Source organism: Glossina fuscipes, unplaced genomic scaffold, assembly GCF_014805625.2.
Source record: "Glossina fuscipes isolate IAEA_lab_2018 unplaced genomic scaffold, Yale_Gfus_2 1, whole genome shotgun sequence".
NCBI classification, from domain to species: domain Eukaryota; kingdom Metazoa; phylum Arthropoda; class Insecta; order Diptera; family Glossinidae; genus Glossina; species Glossina fuscipes.
Window position 1 is genome coordinate 35,102,896 of NW_023998415.1, and position 16,486 is coordinate 35,119,381.

At 33.0% G+C, this 16,486-nt stretch overlaps 1 protein-coding gene across 1 annotated transcript in view; it reads left to right on the top strand.

The window, feature by feature from the left end:
- Nucleotides 1–5,523: 5,523 nt before the first annotated feature.
- LOC119644913 overlaps nt 5,524–16,486 on the top strand; it is a gene marked incomplete at its 3' end in the record, with an annotated part of 28,641 nt that continues 17,678 nt past the window's right edge. Inside the window, exons 1-4 of the mRNA XM_038044657.1 lie at nt 5,524–5,598; nt 5,652–6,337; nt 9,805–11,166; nt 13,048–13,178. Coding sequence (XP_037900585.1) covers nt 5,965–6,337; nt 9,805–11,166; nt 13,048–13,178 — 1,866 coding nt within the window. The remainder of the gene's footprint in view (nt 5,599–5,651; nt 6,338–9,804; nt 11,167–13,047; nt 13,179–16,486) is intronic.

Here is a 16,486-nt window from a genome sequence, read left to right on the forward strand (position 1 = left end):
GCAGTTGTATAGACAAATATATTTTATCTGGGCTGTTGACAACCCCGTTATTTGTTACCCTCATCTAGTGGCCACCACAGGTTATGCCATAAATGAGCAAACAGAAGAAAAGCAAAAATTACAATTTACGAGGTTTTGTTTTTTTTTCCTTTTATTTTACACCAATATATGGTTGGCATTTACCCCCAAATGAGCGAGCTCTGGCTATCTTGTTATATCCGCTCGGTCAACTCGCGAGCATGTTAAGTTCATGCATGCGTTCGTATTTCTTGCAAATATAGGGGACTATTTCGATATGACTGGCGGACAGTCTAAACTCTATGGCGATCTATTTAGAAGAAAAATGCTCAAATGCCTCGGTACACTGCCTATCATTTATAATGCAATTTATAGTAGTACTGCTAGTACTGCTTGCTATTGTCACAACTGACTATAGATTTTATGTTTTGCTATTTTCAATTTTCAATTTTTACATTTTTTTGTTGAATTTTTTTTTTTTTTTTTGCTATTGCAAGTCTCATCTCTTCTGCACTATTTTATTGTCGCTGTTGCTGTTCTTGTTTTTGTTCCTGATATTGCCAGTTTCTGTTGTAAATTATAAAATGATTGCATTGTTAACATGACTCTCTTCTTTTGCTTTTTTTATTTTTTCATTTTTCTTCTTCTTCTTTTTTGGACTACGGGGCTTTCGAAAGTATATTGAGTACAACAACTGTATTCACTCGCTTACGTACATATAATCTTTTTGTTTATGTTTTCATTTCTGTCTGTTTTGTATGTTCCGTTTGTGATTTCATTTTTATATCTCCTACCATAAAATTTTTATATACTAACATTGTTATATTATTAGTAACAATTTAACTATGTATTAAACACTTTTATATTCTTGATCAATTATTACAATCAGATCCCGGTGTTTCTTGCTTTGCTTGCTTTGCTATCCTATCACTTATTAAAAATCATTAAAAATTAACCTTAAACGGATTGGCGATGTTTTACAAAATAATGGGCAAAACAAGTTCTAAAATAGATGTAAACCTGCAATCGTCTACTCAAATTAATCTACTATTATAATGTGGCCTATCGCCACCTACTACCACTATGAAAACAACTATGAATGGTATTTACAAAAAGCCTTCTCCTCAGACAATCAGTTTTCGTTGAGTTTTAACTTAAATCACCCTCGGCGCTTATCAAAGCGGTTACCACACATCCATGCTCTTCGGATAGGTCAAGTGCAGGAATTTCATTAAAATATTACTGCAAAGATGGTGACAACGAACATTTCGTTCCAAATTGAAAATAATTTTTTGTCTTCTTTGTTCTTTCTGCTTCTTTTTAGCGTATCATTAATATTGACTTAAAAGGAAAAGAGAAAATAAAGCAAAATAGTGAATAAAAAGCAACGCTCTACTGATAGCATAATTGTGGCCTCAAATTATGAACGAATATATTTGTTGTTCAATTGACAAACAAATTGCAGTTCTCTAGATCATCCGACATGCATTACATATTTACCCTGATTACAACCAACATTGACTTATTTCTTTTTATCCGATAGATATCAAAACATTTACTCGCCATGCATACGAATGCAAAAAGTTGTCTTTGCATGCATTACGATATGGCAAAGCCGGTTAAAATTTATTTATTATTAATTAGTATTAGTAAATCGATTGGGACCATTTTTTTAAGCAGAAATGCCAGTTGCCTTGATAAATAAGCGTTGGGTAAACGTTTCTTGGAAATATCTTAACGGGATTGAAAAGTTATAGACGAAATAATATGATGGATTATTTTCGGGTATTATTTAAATTTTTTCTTATTTATTGTCGTCCTGCCCCATATGATAGATTACAGCCATATTTTAATATTCGCTTCTCAGCCAATTGACAAATGTTTGTACTTTATTGGCCTTCTATCTAAATGAATCGAAGCGATTCATCGAAGCGATTCATTTTCGTTGAAAAATAAACCTGTCAACGGCTTTTTGATAACTAGAACAGGTAAAAAAACATTGGCTATAGATCAATTTAAAGGCCTTTTCACATAAATAAAAATCCCTACAACATCCTTAAGTTGTAAATTTTTTTTTTTTTTTTTTAATTTGACCAATCATTCAGAGGATGTCCACTGTTGGCGTAACATCGTCACTGTCAGAAAGAAGAGAAGAAAATGAAAAAACTAGGGAGGTGGTGGCCACGACCTAGTTGGTGAGCACTCATTACAGCTACGACCAAAGGAAACTTTACCACGCTTGAGACTTGAATCCGTGAACGCTGGAAGTGTTAGTCGCAGTTCTTACTTACTCGACCACTTTGGTGGTTTTCTGATAACCATTTAATTGTCTACGGACATGTGTTTATATGCCATTGCCGACTGAGCACTGATTGCAGCTACGGCGAAAGGGGATTCTACAACGTTTGAGACTTGAATCCGTGAACGCTGGAATTGTTAATCGCGGTTCTTACTTACTCGGCTACTTAGGCAGATGTCTTATAATCATTGCATTGACAATCGATGCATGCTATACACATTTACCGACTGAGCGCTGGACGGTACGACACCCTACCACACTTGAAACTTGAATCCATGAACACAGTATTGTTATAGTCGCCATTCTTACTTACTCGACCACTTAGGTGGTTGTCTTATAACCATTGTATCGACATATGTTTACATGCCTTTACCAACGTATTCAGTCGTGCTAGCGTTAAGAATATTGTTAGCTTTGAAGAAAATATGTCTCCACCGTTCGAATTTCGGGGGCGGAACCCTTGGGGGGCAAGTCGCACCGTATAGATACTGTAAATTAAAAGTAAATTGAAAATTTTATTAAAATTTCACTTCAAATTGAAACTTAAGCTACATTTCTCTTAAAGGTAAGATTGTCTTTCAAAATGACGGTGGTTTGTAACGCTTCCAATTGTCAATCGAACTTCATTATAACATTTTTTTATATGAGATTTTTTTTAGTAGATTTACCTTAACCGATTTGATAGAATTTGCGCAAAAAAGTTTTTACTTAAAATCGATCCGATTTTTAGAAAATCCTACTACCATAATCAGATATTAAACAATCTATCGAAATTTTTTTTGTTTTACGCAGCAAACTTGTGGTCTGTAAAAGAACGGTTAAGGAAGGCTTATAAAAGCATTTTCATGCGAGCAATAGTGTTACGCAATTATTTTGTTTGCAAAATGCATTCAAAAAGAAGTTTCTAAAGTGCCTTTCAATGCAATTGAAAAGTTTGTGTAAAAACGACCAATGCCCGACAACATGAAAGTTTTTTTTATAAGTCAATTCGGAGAGATGACTTATAATTGCTTACTAATTAGGTAGCATTATCTTAAGTTACGTAAGTTTGTAAAAAAAAATATATTAATCTTCCCTCCTTTTCTCTCTCTTGTTTACGTAAATTATAAACGTCAGAGAATAGGTGAAAGAATTCTCGAATTTCTTTTATTTATTTATTTATTTATTCATTTTTTTTTTTGTTTTATTTTTCGTATATAAGCATTACGTATATGTACGTATATTAGGTGTGTAAATAAATGCATTTAATCTTTTGATAAAATTTCAATTTGATTATATATATACTTTTTAGTGGTCTTTTACCGTTTATCGGGCAATTTATGAATGTTCAGTATGCGGGATGGGTCAAATAGTTGCCAACCTAAACTAAAAAATCATATATTTACATGGGTATTACGCAGCAGAAAAATTATATCTCGTTTTGTTTTACGCATTTGTGATCTGTTCTCCTCTAGCCTATCGCTTACACTGATTAATTGGTTTTGCTATCAGATGTGACAATTTCACCAGGCTTAAAGAGTTCGTAGTAAATAACTCCAGTAGCACTTTCTTCGCACGAATGTTAAGCATTCCATGAGATGCGGAAGGATAAAATTGTCGTACAGGATCAATTTTTCATGACCCGTAATAATATGATAAAGCTATTTACAGTTTTCATTGCGGCTTGAAAAGTATAAGCAGATGTCAACTCTTCGATTAGCTTATGAGGACTGAATGCACTTTCCTACCTCTCATATTTTTTTTCCATTCTGTTCGTTTGTGTTTTCCCATTTCACATGCGAATTGAAATGTGTAGCAAACTCTTTATGAGTCTGTGCTGCATTTTCGTTTAGTAAAGACTTTTTCGATTTCCTCATCCATATATATCGTAAAAGGTCAAGACTTTTGACACAAATTCTCGCAAACCTTTTTCTAATTCTTCCATCATTTACTGCATTCTCACCATAAAGCTAGCTTTATCACTTCCATAGGTTCACTTACACTTTTTCTCAGATTAGAACAGAATAATATGCTAGTCTTGCTGACATCAATGTCTAGATTATCTATAACTAAAATGCCGGGAGAATTGAATGCGACGAGTACGTGGTATGAGGCGATCAATTTCAAGGGGACGAATGCCTTTGTATAGCTATTATATAAATGCAAAAAATGTGTAATTAAAGGGTACATTATAAGGTAGCTTTCAATTTGTACATTTATTGAATTTTAATCTAATTACTTAACGTAATTGAAACCTCTTTTCAAATATCAACTAAATATAAAAATAAGCTTAAACATCCCTCGTCCATTTTAATATGAAGTCAAAATATTGTGACATTAAAATATTAAATTTCTTAAGTTTCGAGTAATTTCGACAAACAAATGAACAGACAGATAGATATAAGCATAGCAGAGACTTATGTTCAATTAAAGTGTAAAAGTTTTTCATTCCGTCTGTAACATCGAACGAACGGACGAACGAATGAACGAATATATAACATAATATATAATGAATGTATATAATGTTGTGTCCAACTATATGGGAAATATGTGTTCAATTTGAATTTTGCGCATTTGAACATAAATGTTGGTCGTCCAGGTTTTTGTTTTAAGGCGATTATATTTCTTTGTCACTTAATTTCTTTTAATGTAATGTACGTTTAGTTAGCTCTTGCTTTCATGTCCTGTTATGTATGTTGCACAAATGTAATGCAAAGCAACTATGACGCAAAAGTAAAAAAGCAGTTGTAAGAGTTCTGTGAATTTCGTTTCGTTTAAAGCTCGTTGAAACACTAGAAATGTGATATATGGATGCGTGGATAATGATAAATGCTAAATGGAAAACTTTAGACCTTTTATGCAAAATATTACTCGATAGAAAAAAAACAAAAAAAAAAAAAAAAAAAAAATTTATAAAGTAAAATCCGTTTTTAATTTTTCAAAATAAAATGAAAATATATCTCGTTGCGGAGTCTTGCAGTCTAATGATGCAAATAATTGGCAATTTCTCTCTCGATTATTTTGTATATGAGTTTCAATTAAAAAATTTTCAATTTTTCTTTGTTTCTCATTTCTATTTTATGCTAAAGTTGTCGAAAGATGAAAAAATTTTTAAACACAATTATTTCACGTAAGCGTTTCAGATTTCGGAATATTCAATTTCTGTTTCGTTTGCTTCTCTTTGCAGATACATTTCTTTATTTATTTATTTTTTTTTTTTTTTGTGACTTTATCTAAAAGTCTCCAAACATCATATCATCCGTATACTGGCAAATATTTCCCCCTTGAAGAATGCGGCCAACGTATGATTATAAAGAGTATTTGAATTCATTTGTGATTTATTTTTTCTTTTAAGGCTAAAATCAAATCAACACACATGCACACATTCACAAATGCACACATGCCCATATAATACATATGCAGCAGTATTACAGTAATTCAAAAGAGAATCACAAACAATTGACAATAATGAATTTCACCCGCAATCCTTATGGTTTACCGCCGTACCATTACACTCCGTATAATACCGTCTAACGTTGAAACTTCATTTCAACTTTCATAACATAATCTCCAGTAATGTATCGCATATTCGTGTATGTGCACTTGAAGGATGGTGATTGTGCGAGTAATTGTCGATGTGAGAAGAAGGCAGCGTAATAATATCTGTTATGCAGAACGGAAAAATAGGAATTTATAAAAAAAGTAGCGCAAGAGTTGTGAATGGAGATAAAAAATCAAATTCTCTCTTTGCAATGTGCGGCTATAATCTTAACAATAGCAGCATTAACCGCAATATTAAGAGCTCATCACTTTTGAATCTAACCGAAGAAGTTTATAAAACAACAGAAGCAAAAAACATAATAATAACAACAACAACAACAACAACAACAACAATAACAAAAGCAGCAATTCATCATAAAGCGATATCATTATCCCGGTCGAATGCTAAGCGTAACATTGCCAATGCTTACGTAAAGACATCTTATACTAAGTGGCAAATTGTCATATTAACGTTCATTATTTTATTATTATGTTGCACAAGTGAGTATTATTCTTTAATATTATATTTTATCAATTATCTTCATATTTACAATATTCCTTTTCTATAATTCGCGTCCATCTTTTTTGCATATGTATTTTATTTGCATCGAAAAACAAAAATTGCTTTACAATATATGTGCATTTGACAGGATGTTAATGAAAAATATTTCGTAAACATTTACCGAAAACAAAAGACGTAAACTGTTCAAAATAATCGAATTATGGTATATGCGTACAATAATATTTGAATCATGCAAAAAAGAAATAATTATTTGCAGTTTGTAGAAATCGCTTAAAATAAAAATACAGCAACTCTGGAAAATGGAAAAGTAAACACAGTCTATATTAAGTGAAGAAGTATATAAGAAAGTTGAATATGTATTTATTATAGTGATTTAAAAGTAAAAATATAAATCTAATAACTAAAAACTGTCTCACTATAGTGTGTCAAGTTCCACTATTAAATGCCCAACACCGCCATACGATTATGCATGCAATGATTTTTTACAATGACGTGTTATATGGGGAGTTGTCGAAAAATTGAGTCGATCCGAAGCATTTTTAATAGCATTTGTCTTTGGACGAAAGTAGGCTGGTGTACCAAATTTAATCAAAATATCTCAAAAGTTGCGACCTGCAGTTTCAATATAAGGAACGTCTTGTTTCTGTCCGTCTATTCGTCTTGAATAGACGAACAGACAAAGTTAGATCGATTCATTAAGTGAATGTACGGTCTATCCCAAGTCCTTCTGGATTATGCCTACACTCGTAAAAACTTAATATACACTTGTACAACAAATGATGTAAAGTATAAAAATACTCTTTATAAGCACGAAGGTAGCAAAAGGATCCAATTCAAGTAGAGGATCAATCTTTATTATTCTATGAATTGAGAGCCAGAATACATCATCTCCTCATTCATAAATTTTTAAACGGGTTTCTCCTAAATTCATTTCTTTATCTGCGGATCGTATAAAATTTGTGATCCATACTTCTCTACAAATTGAAAAGGCAGCGACTCGTAATAGTCTACCTGCTTGAAGATCATCATCATCAAATGTCTCCTTCTTCTTCACTAAATCATTCAATTGACTTATTTGATTTCCGAAACGACGACGACCCTTTAATTATCCTTCTTTTGTAATCTTTTAATAGTTGAAAAGTCAAAAACATTATACCCTTTATTTTAAGGAAAATTAACTAACTCTACGATTTATTGATATAAAAATTTTCAAATAAATCTCATTTTCATTTTATACTTATTTACGAAGAATAGGACCTAGCAGTAGATAATTAACAATGTACTTGAGGAAACCTTATGAAGTCAATGCATTATTCGAACTATTGTTTAGAATATGGAAAATCGGTATATATATTTTTTTTATTTGATGATCACAAATAAAAATTTGCAATCCATACCCAAACGCATGTACAATAAACAAAACATGTAACTTATTCTAGAATTTCGTGTAAATATTGTGCAGAGTCATTAAAGAGATAAATGTGAAAATGATTCTAATTTAATTCTAATTGGTATACTTACCGTTATTAGAAATGATTTTTATATGTGCATCATCGAAGATTCAATGTATATGCAGGAGAATGCTTCTCCACTCTCAATTAATATCAAGTTTAACCAGGTCCGTCCTTCCGTCGGTGTAATGTCTACGAAAAATGTCGAAAATGTGAAGAGCTTTTGTTTCAAGATTTGCCAAAAATATTACAAGTTCTTACACGCGTCTTGGTACTGAAAATGAGTCATATCGGTCGAAGATCATGCCCACGGTACGGCCTACCTTGCAACTACCTCTGTGTTCAAAAAGAAAAAATAATTGAGTATTTTGCTCCTCACGGGTATCCTGAATCGAAATGCAAACGATCAGCCACGCCTATTAAATACTGTAGAGTATCTATCTATAAAATTCAGTTTTTTTTTTTTTCATGTTTCTTCTAAGAATGAAGTATTGGTTATAAAACATTCAGCCACAGTGCAATTAAACTTTCCTACTTGTTATTGTATTGCATTAATTTCTGGTGATGGATATAGCGACTTTTATGACTATATCCTACAATTATATTAAATTTATGCTTACGAATTTATACAACTTCTAGATTAAAAATTATTTTCCGAAACGGTTTAAGCACATTTATCTGTCCGATCTCCATCTATGGTTTTTATTTTCTTAAAAGCTTGCATGCAACCACGAATTTTATAGAAAATGGATTGAATTGAACCATTTTTCCGATTTTGATTCGAAGTATTTCGGCATACTTAATCGACGGAAAAAACTTGGATCGAATGGGTCAATTTTGTGAGCCTCCTTCCGTATAACAGTTGTCACGAAAAATAAGTGCTTTTATGGCAAGAAGGTCTCATTTTCAATATTTCGCATTGTATATTGATTTGTAAACGGAATTCAGTTTAAAAATTCGCTGCACATTTATTTTTTTTTTTGTATCCTGCGCCACCTAAGGGATAAGAAAAAGTCAAATTTAGAGAGAAAAGACATCAGTAGTTTGGCATAGAAACTGGCCGGACTAGGTGGATCTGCGTTTAGTACGCATAACAATGTCACATTAAGTATTATAACGTAAATTGTTGTTTCTTATTCAGCCCCCCCTTTGCGATTAAGTTCCTATCACTGAGTTATGTAGTTTAAGACAATCTAAGCTTTATTTACAAAACTTAGGAGATCTATTTACAAATTATTTGCAGGAACTTTTATTTACAATGCTTCCTCCGGTCTTGTCCGTTTAAATATTACCATTGAGCTCTCTTGACTCGACTGACTTTGCCTTATGCAAATCTTTTGCTTATATATACTTTTACAAGCAAGTTACCAAAGGTCGATTTACGGTTCTCTTTATCGAGCAAACTCGATATTGAACTTGCATTTTGTCGCGCAATTTTTTCAAAAATCTTTTCAAAAAGTTTTTTCGAAATTTCGTTAAAACTTGTTGTTTTCGATTTTGTAAAAAAAAAAAAAAATCCCCAAGCATTATTCCTGGCTGGTAAGAGAGATGTGTCTGCATTTACGAGAATTTTTGAGAACAATGACTGACTATATACTAAGCGGTTTTTCGTTAATTGTGAGCATTGCAGCAAGCGTGTCGTGGTTTGAAAGTTAAGACGACTCTATTAAACATTGAAGCTAAAATTATTATCTACAACTACTGAGCATTTCAGTCAAGCTTATATGAAAAGGATTAGAGTTTTCGTTAAAAGACCAAAAAGAAAAGGGAAGAAAACGCATTAATATAGATAAACATACCATAGATTGTATTATATGAAGACATTTGCTAATTATCTTCTTTTTTTTTTATTTCATTTTTACTTACACGTAATTTTAATCATCTAAAAACTACCACCCTTGCAACTACCACAATATTATTGATGCATGTGCGTCACGAATGAATGAATGAATGAATGAATACGTGTTTTAAAAAATGTAAAAAAAAAAAAAAAGGTCACGTGCTGGCAATACGAAAGGGTCGTCTTATGACTCCGAGCACATTCACCGCTTTAAGCGGAGATCTTCATGTACAGATACAGTTTATGCAGGATGACGATAATCGCAATATTAATAGCACAGCAACGATATCTACCACCTTCGAGGAGACTGTTGGCAATATGACAACAGCACGCACCAAACAGCCATCAAGTGGAAATGTCACAGAGACAAAAACAAAAACTGTTGAGAACATTATCACAAGTACTTTGGTCATTAGTAAATATATCGATGAGGTGCAAGAGTTGACAGCGCCTGAAGCTTTCCCAACAACAACTACAACGGTAGCTCTTATAGAGTCTAATGATACCATGATTGATGGCAAAATATTGCAACGCAAACGCAAAGAAATTGTACAAAATATTCCAGTCTATCCGGATCCGAGATACAATGTGACACAAATTGCTGTTCCATGTCAGACATTTATACGCGGTGGACTGTATGAAATGCAAGTAGTAACAAATTTGAAAACTTTCAATCATATACCGCTGAATTCGACGAAAATTCCTGTAACATCACAGTCTGGTGTAGCTAAACCCACCATGACCACAAGTACTACGACTTTGATACCGATAATGGATGAACGTTTAAAACAGACCTTGGATGTGCGATGGCCTAGCGCTGAAATGCTTATTAGCCCTGTACGTTTACGCACATATCCCGACCGGCCGGTAGAAGTGACTTTGCGTTTTCCCGAAGTCAACTGCGATCAGGCATGGCGTAGCGAGGATTTGCCAGAATTTTGGCTTGAATTAATATATTGTGGCAAAGAACGCCCCTGCTCCACCCTAATGCCGCAAAACATATCGAAATCTAGCGTTTTATTTGCCGAGCAAGTGCGAGGCTATCCGAAATATTTTAACGTGAAATTAAACTGTGAACTTTTCGGTTTGGCTGGAAATTATGCGGTGCAGCTAAGGCCGATGCTAACAACTCTTAACGTGCCGATAACTCGACGATTCCTTAGCGTCGATTGGAGTGAAAAGTATGTTTTCAATGTTTACGCGCGCAGTATTTTCCCATGTGATCCCCATACCGGTATAGGGGTACTTTATGAATATCCCGGATGCATTTTAGAGCAAGGCGATCGAGTACGTTTATATGCTAAACTAAGAGCAGATGTTGCTTCCCTAAAACCACCAACCACTTTGCATTACATAGCTGAACAGCGAGTGGTGAAAAATCAATATTCGCTATACTTCAGTTGCGATCTTTTCACCGAAAAATACGTAGAATATTGTTTTGTTTACGTTAGCCAAGCTATATCAGGTGCAGTTGCGGATGTCCGGATGGACTGTGTACCCACTCTACCAGTTAGAGGTAAGTATAGAGAAGAATCTTTCATTCGTATTGCTTTTACTTAATCATTACCATAATCATAACAACATCAATGCTCACAGTGTTAATATCCAATAACAAAACAGTTACATATTACGCTGCAAAAAAAGTAAGATAGAAAAAGCGCTTATGCTGATGACATATTTCGCGTTACTTTATAATCTATTGCAACACTTTTCGTTCTATAATTTCGACGCGTGCATTCTGCTGTATAATACAGATGCACAATTGCTTGTCATTCAACTTATATTTCGCAATATTGCAATTTTTTCTTCTATTATCGGGTAAATCGCTGTAAGCTAAAGCAATATACGATATTTTTGTCTCTATGCATTGTTCAATAAATAAATTGCTTCTTCTATAGAAATGCAATAACAATTTAATATCTTTCAATCACTCATTTCATCAATTGCCAACATATGCAATGTCTTTAGCATTGCATCGCGTTTAGCATTTGGGTCATATATATATATATATATTTTCAAATGAATGCTGTTTGAATGATGTTTTTGCATCTTTTATGGGTTAATATGTTATAAAATTGACGTCGCTTAATATCATCGCTTTATGGCGACTGTTCTCAATTATTATCCGCACTCAATGAAATTGTATGCTTTTAGAAAATGAAAACAAAGCTTAGGTGTCGTGGCAGACATAGTGCTGTCGTCATTCAGTATAAATATATATATATATCCAGGAATCAGTGCCAATAGTAAGTTACCCACAAGGATCTATCAAAACTTGTGCAAATTGAAATATTATTTATGGAGAGAAGAGTTTACTATATATGGATTGTAAAGCTTTTCAATAAACATATTTATCATATTATGTTAATAATATTTGATCTTGTGCTTAAACTCTCATCAAATGCCTAAACGTTCTCATTAACACCCATCGACGGATGTAAGTATAGTAGTCCTCTTAAATACTTTATAGAGCATAAAACCGCGACTATGAATTGCTTCAATCATCTTCGCCGAATTAACTTTGTAAAGTCGTTACACATACATAATTAATTTAATTCTGCATATAGATGTTTCACTTGCCAAATCGATTAAGTCCATTTCTGGAATTTTATTAAGTTTTAATATCAAAGCACTTCATTAGCTCCTAACTGTACATATTCAAAACGAATTTCTCTAATAATAAGTATTAACACCACTAAATGACAAAATCGTTTTGGCCACACAATAATGAAAATAATTTATTTATAATATTTTATCATTTTTCACAACTTCTCGTTTTGTGGAGTTAATCGATTTGGCAAGTGAAGCATTCATATGTAGAAGTTCGTACGTACAGCGATATAATCCCCATAAACACGAAATTTTTATATATACTTTCATCGTCAAGATGTCAAATTGAAGAGCGGGAGAAACATTACCATGTTTCACTCATGAAATTATCTGTGTTTGAAATTATATTTACTCACGATCAGGTTTTCTTAACTGTAAGACAGCACAAAAAATGATTTACCTGATAAATTGATCGCATAGCGAACAGTCAGACAGCCAGATAAGACTAAATATCTTCAAATATTACAAACAAATATATAGTTAGTGTATCATATATAATACATATATATATATATATATATATATATATATAGGTGCAATTGTAGTGTAATTAATTGCGTGGCTTAATATCCATTTCTTTACTTTACGCGGTCTCGTTAAGTATTAAAAAACTTTTTATACAAAAAATTGCCTTAAAATGTTCGCTCGTCACAAATAACAAATGATAATTAATAGGGTCAGAGTTGTATTGTGAATATTTTCGAGAGAATTCTTTTCCTCTCGTTCCTGTGTGCAATCTCTTTGCGTTTCCGATTAGCGTGTATAATACGTTGCATTAACTTTTTAGAATCTGATACTGGCGGTTGGGGTCCTTGGAGCGAATGGACGCCTTGTTCAACCAGTTGCTTGGGCGGTACACGCAATCGTTATCGTTTCTGTGATTCGCCACCTCCACGCTATGGAGCCAAATTCTGTGAGGTGAGTATCTTCGCTAAAAAAATAAAATCTATTCACACTAAAAAATTTCAATTCATTAAATTTTATTAATAATTTCCTCTTCAAATTTGAACAAGAAAGCAATTATGTTCGGTTTAAAATGAATCGTTTTTTTTGTCAATCGTTTACCTATTGCAAAACTAATATTTCCTTAAAACATAACAAACTGCATATTGCAACATGACACAAGTAAAACAATTACACCTTTTATACCCACAATCTATACATTAAAAAAAAAAAAAAAAAAAATGGTCACAGCCCGATAGCCTATACTATTGGGTATGCGTGGATGATCTTTTCCATTTTCGCTCAGACACTGAAGGCTCCAAAAGGTATATTAGTGTTTAATATGATGAGCAAAAATACCATTTTTTATACCCATCACGGAACGATTCATTTTGTCAAAACTTTGGCAACGTCCAGAAGGAAGCTATAGAGACTCGACAAAGTATATATAATCTTGGTCGGCATCAAATTCTGAATCGATTTAAGCACATCCGTCTGTCCCTATTTGTAATCGCTGTTTCAAACATTCAACATGGCCCCAAAAGTCAAGCTATCTACTTCAAATTTGGCAAAAGCATTACAAGTTCTTGCACGTAGGTTGGTTGAAAATGGGCCAAATCAGTTAAAGGACGCGCCCTTGATTAGCCCGTCTGTCCATCTATGTATAATATCTGTTGCAAATATTCTTCAGGCCGCAAAAGTAAGCCTATCGACTTTAAATTTAGCAAACGCATTGGAAGCTTCTTGCACGTAGGTTGATATTGAAAAAGAGCAAAATGGCACGGAGGACACCCGTACAGTACCACGTAAACTATACCAGATAAAACTACAAAAATTTGACCGTACATTCTATGGGCGATGCTGCAGCATCTGTACACGAAAATTGGAAAAATCGGCCGCGCCTACTTAATTTTATAGTGTGTCATAATTGTATTTTTTTTTTTCAAAACATTTATGACGCACAGTAGCAAGATTTAAAAACCTCATAAAGTATATACATTTTTGGCCACTTTCGAATTTTGAATGCATCTAAACATGTCCGTTTATTCATCTGTCTATCTGTCTCTTTGTCCAACTGTGAACATTCTTCTGTTAGGGGAAATGAAGTGACCCCAACTTGGCATTTACTTTTTTTGACTTTTTTAGTATAACGGTGATCGGTATAAAAAGATTCGATCACGAGCGAATATTACTTGTTTGCTTTTGGAAACCTAGCTGCTCTCAGTTTATATTGCAGTTTATGTGCTCTTGGCGTGTCCTTGAACTGATTTTGCTTATTTTCAATACCAATTTACCTGCAATACCTTCCAATGTTTTTACCAAATCCGCAACCGATAGCTTAATTTTTAAGATCAGAAAAGTGCTTACCACAGAGATTACACAGACAGACAATTAGATAGGTAGATGGTAGGACGCACTTAAATTTATCCAGAATTTGATGCTGATTAAGAATATATAAAATTGATGGGATCTTTAAAGCTTTTTTTACAAAGGTGTTGCAAAGTTTTGGATAAAGTAACTACACCCTCATCCTTGTTCGTTGGTGCATATAGATACATATTATGTACATGTATATATAATGAAAAGTAACGTAGTTAAAAAAAATGTGTCAATTAACACTAGCGCGATTAAATATTCCTAAGAGGTAAATAACTAATTTTTCCAACTATGCTAATTGAAACGGCGCTTATGGTATGGAATGGTTCTAATGGTAAAGAGTTAAGTTTTCAATTTCGGCCCATCGACGGGCAAGCAGAAAGACATAGATACACTTTACAAATTTGTCTAAAGCTATTCCGCTGCTCACGCTTATAGTTACGGGTTAATAATCTTTGACGCGTAACAATAGGTACAAAAGTATGCGAATGAATGCATTGTAATGTTAATGGAGATGTAAAGTAAGATGCACCAAGAAACGTATTCGCACTAGTGCACTACTAGTATTCATGACGGAAATGCATGGATATAAAAAGAGCGTATTGTTAAACAGATGCATAAAGTATGTAAATACTATTATGAAGTTAAAAGAAACTTTGCAATTGTGAAAAGCAAAAGTTTTTAATACTCTATGCGATATGTATTGTTTTTGATAGAGCAAAATATGATGCAATATTTTCTGAATGTATTTCATAGAGATATATAGGTAGCGAGCATTTCGTTGTATCAAATATGTACAGATGTCCCTCGTATAACACGCTACATAAAATGCTATTGCTAATGTCACAACGCGATTGCAAACAATTAAATATATATTCCGCCAGATGTTTTTTTTTTTTTTCTTAATTTCATTTTCCTATCATTTTCATTTTATCCTGGGTAAGAGGAGTTTCAAAGAATTTTTAGAAAAAAAAAAATTAAATTAATTATAATTTTTGATGAAAATTGAATTTTGTGTACATATCGATCGCCTAGCCATTGGACACTATGCCGTCTAAGTAGCCGCGTAGGCGACTACCAACTCAATGGTCGTGGATTCAAATCTCAGTAAAGCTAATAGATTTAAAATGCTAGCGCTTTAAGACTTTTTTCTGCGTCTGAAGTAATTATAATAATTGAGATGCACATTATATTTATAAAAACTTAAAGTTCACTTAGTTTGGAACGCAAATTAAGCCATCATAAAATTTTACCCTTTAAGATTTGGTTTTTTTTTTGTATTGAAATAGATATTGCCTTGATTTATAAAGAGATTTCGATACAACACGGTATACGTTGCCATGATTTGTATGATATCTTAGTCTATATAAAAATAAAACTCGAAACTGCGTTATACGAGAAACGTCTGTATACATTTTTCAATTTCGAATATAACAACGACTTAGCATGATAAAGAAATGAGTAAGTAAAGCGTTTGGAGTTAGAGGAAGGGGGAATATTCAACGGGTAATGTAGAGATTATTTTTCGTTTAAAGAATTTTACAGCTTGTATGCAGTTCGCAAGTATGCAGTGAAAATGTATATTAAAACTTTTGTTTTGTTTTGAAATTATTATTAAGAAGAACTTCCACAATTTCGTGTATACATGGATGGAAAGTGCGTTACCATGAGAAGCGTACGTATTTGTATCAAATATTCGCTTAGAGAAAGTTAAAAAATGTCCCTTTGTTTTCGCATTTTCAACGCAATTTTATGAGAAACGTTGGCGAAGGAATAGCTTTTCCTGCAAACATATTAATAACACCTGTTAGTTGTTAGGGGCAACGCTTAACCATTTCTTAAAATCGATTTAATATTTTCAATGTATAGGCATTTATTTTCTTGTCAGTCATAGGAGCAAAGAAAAT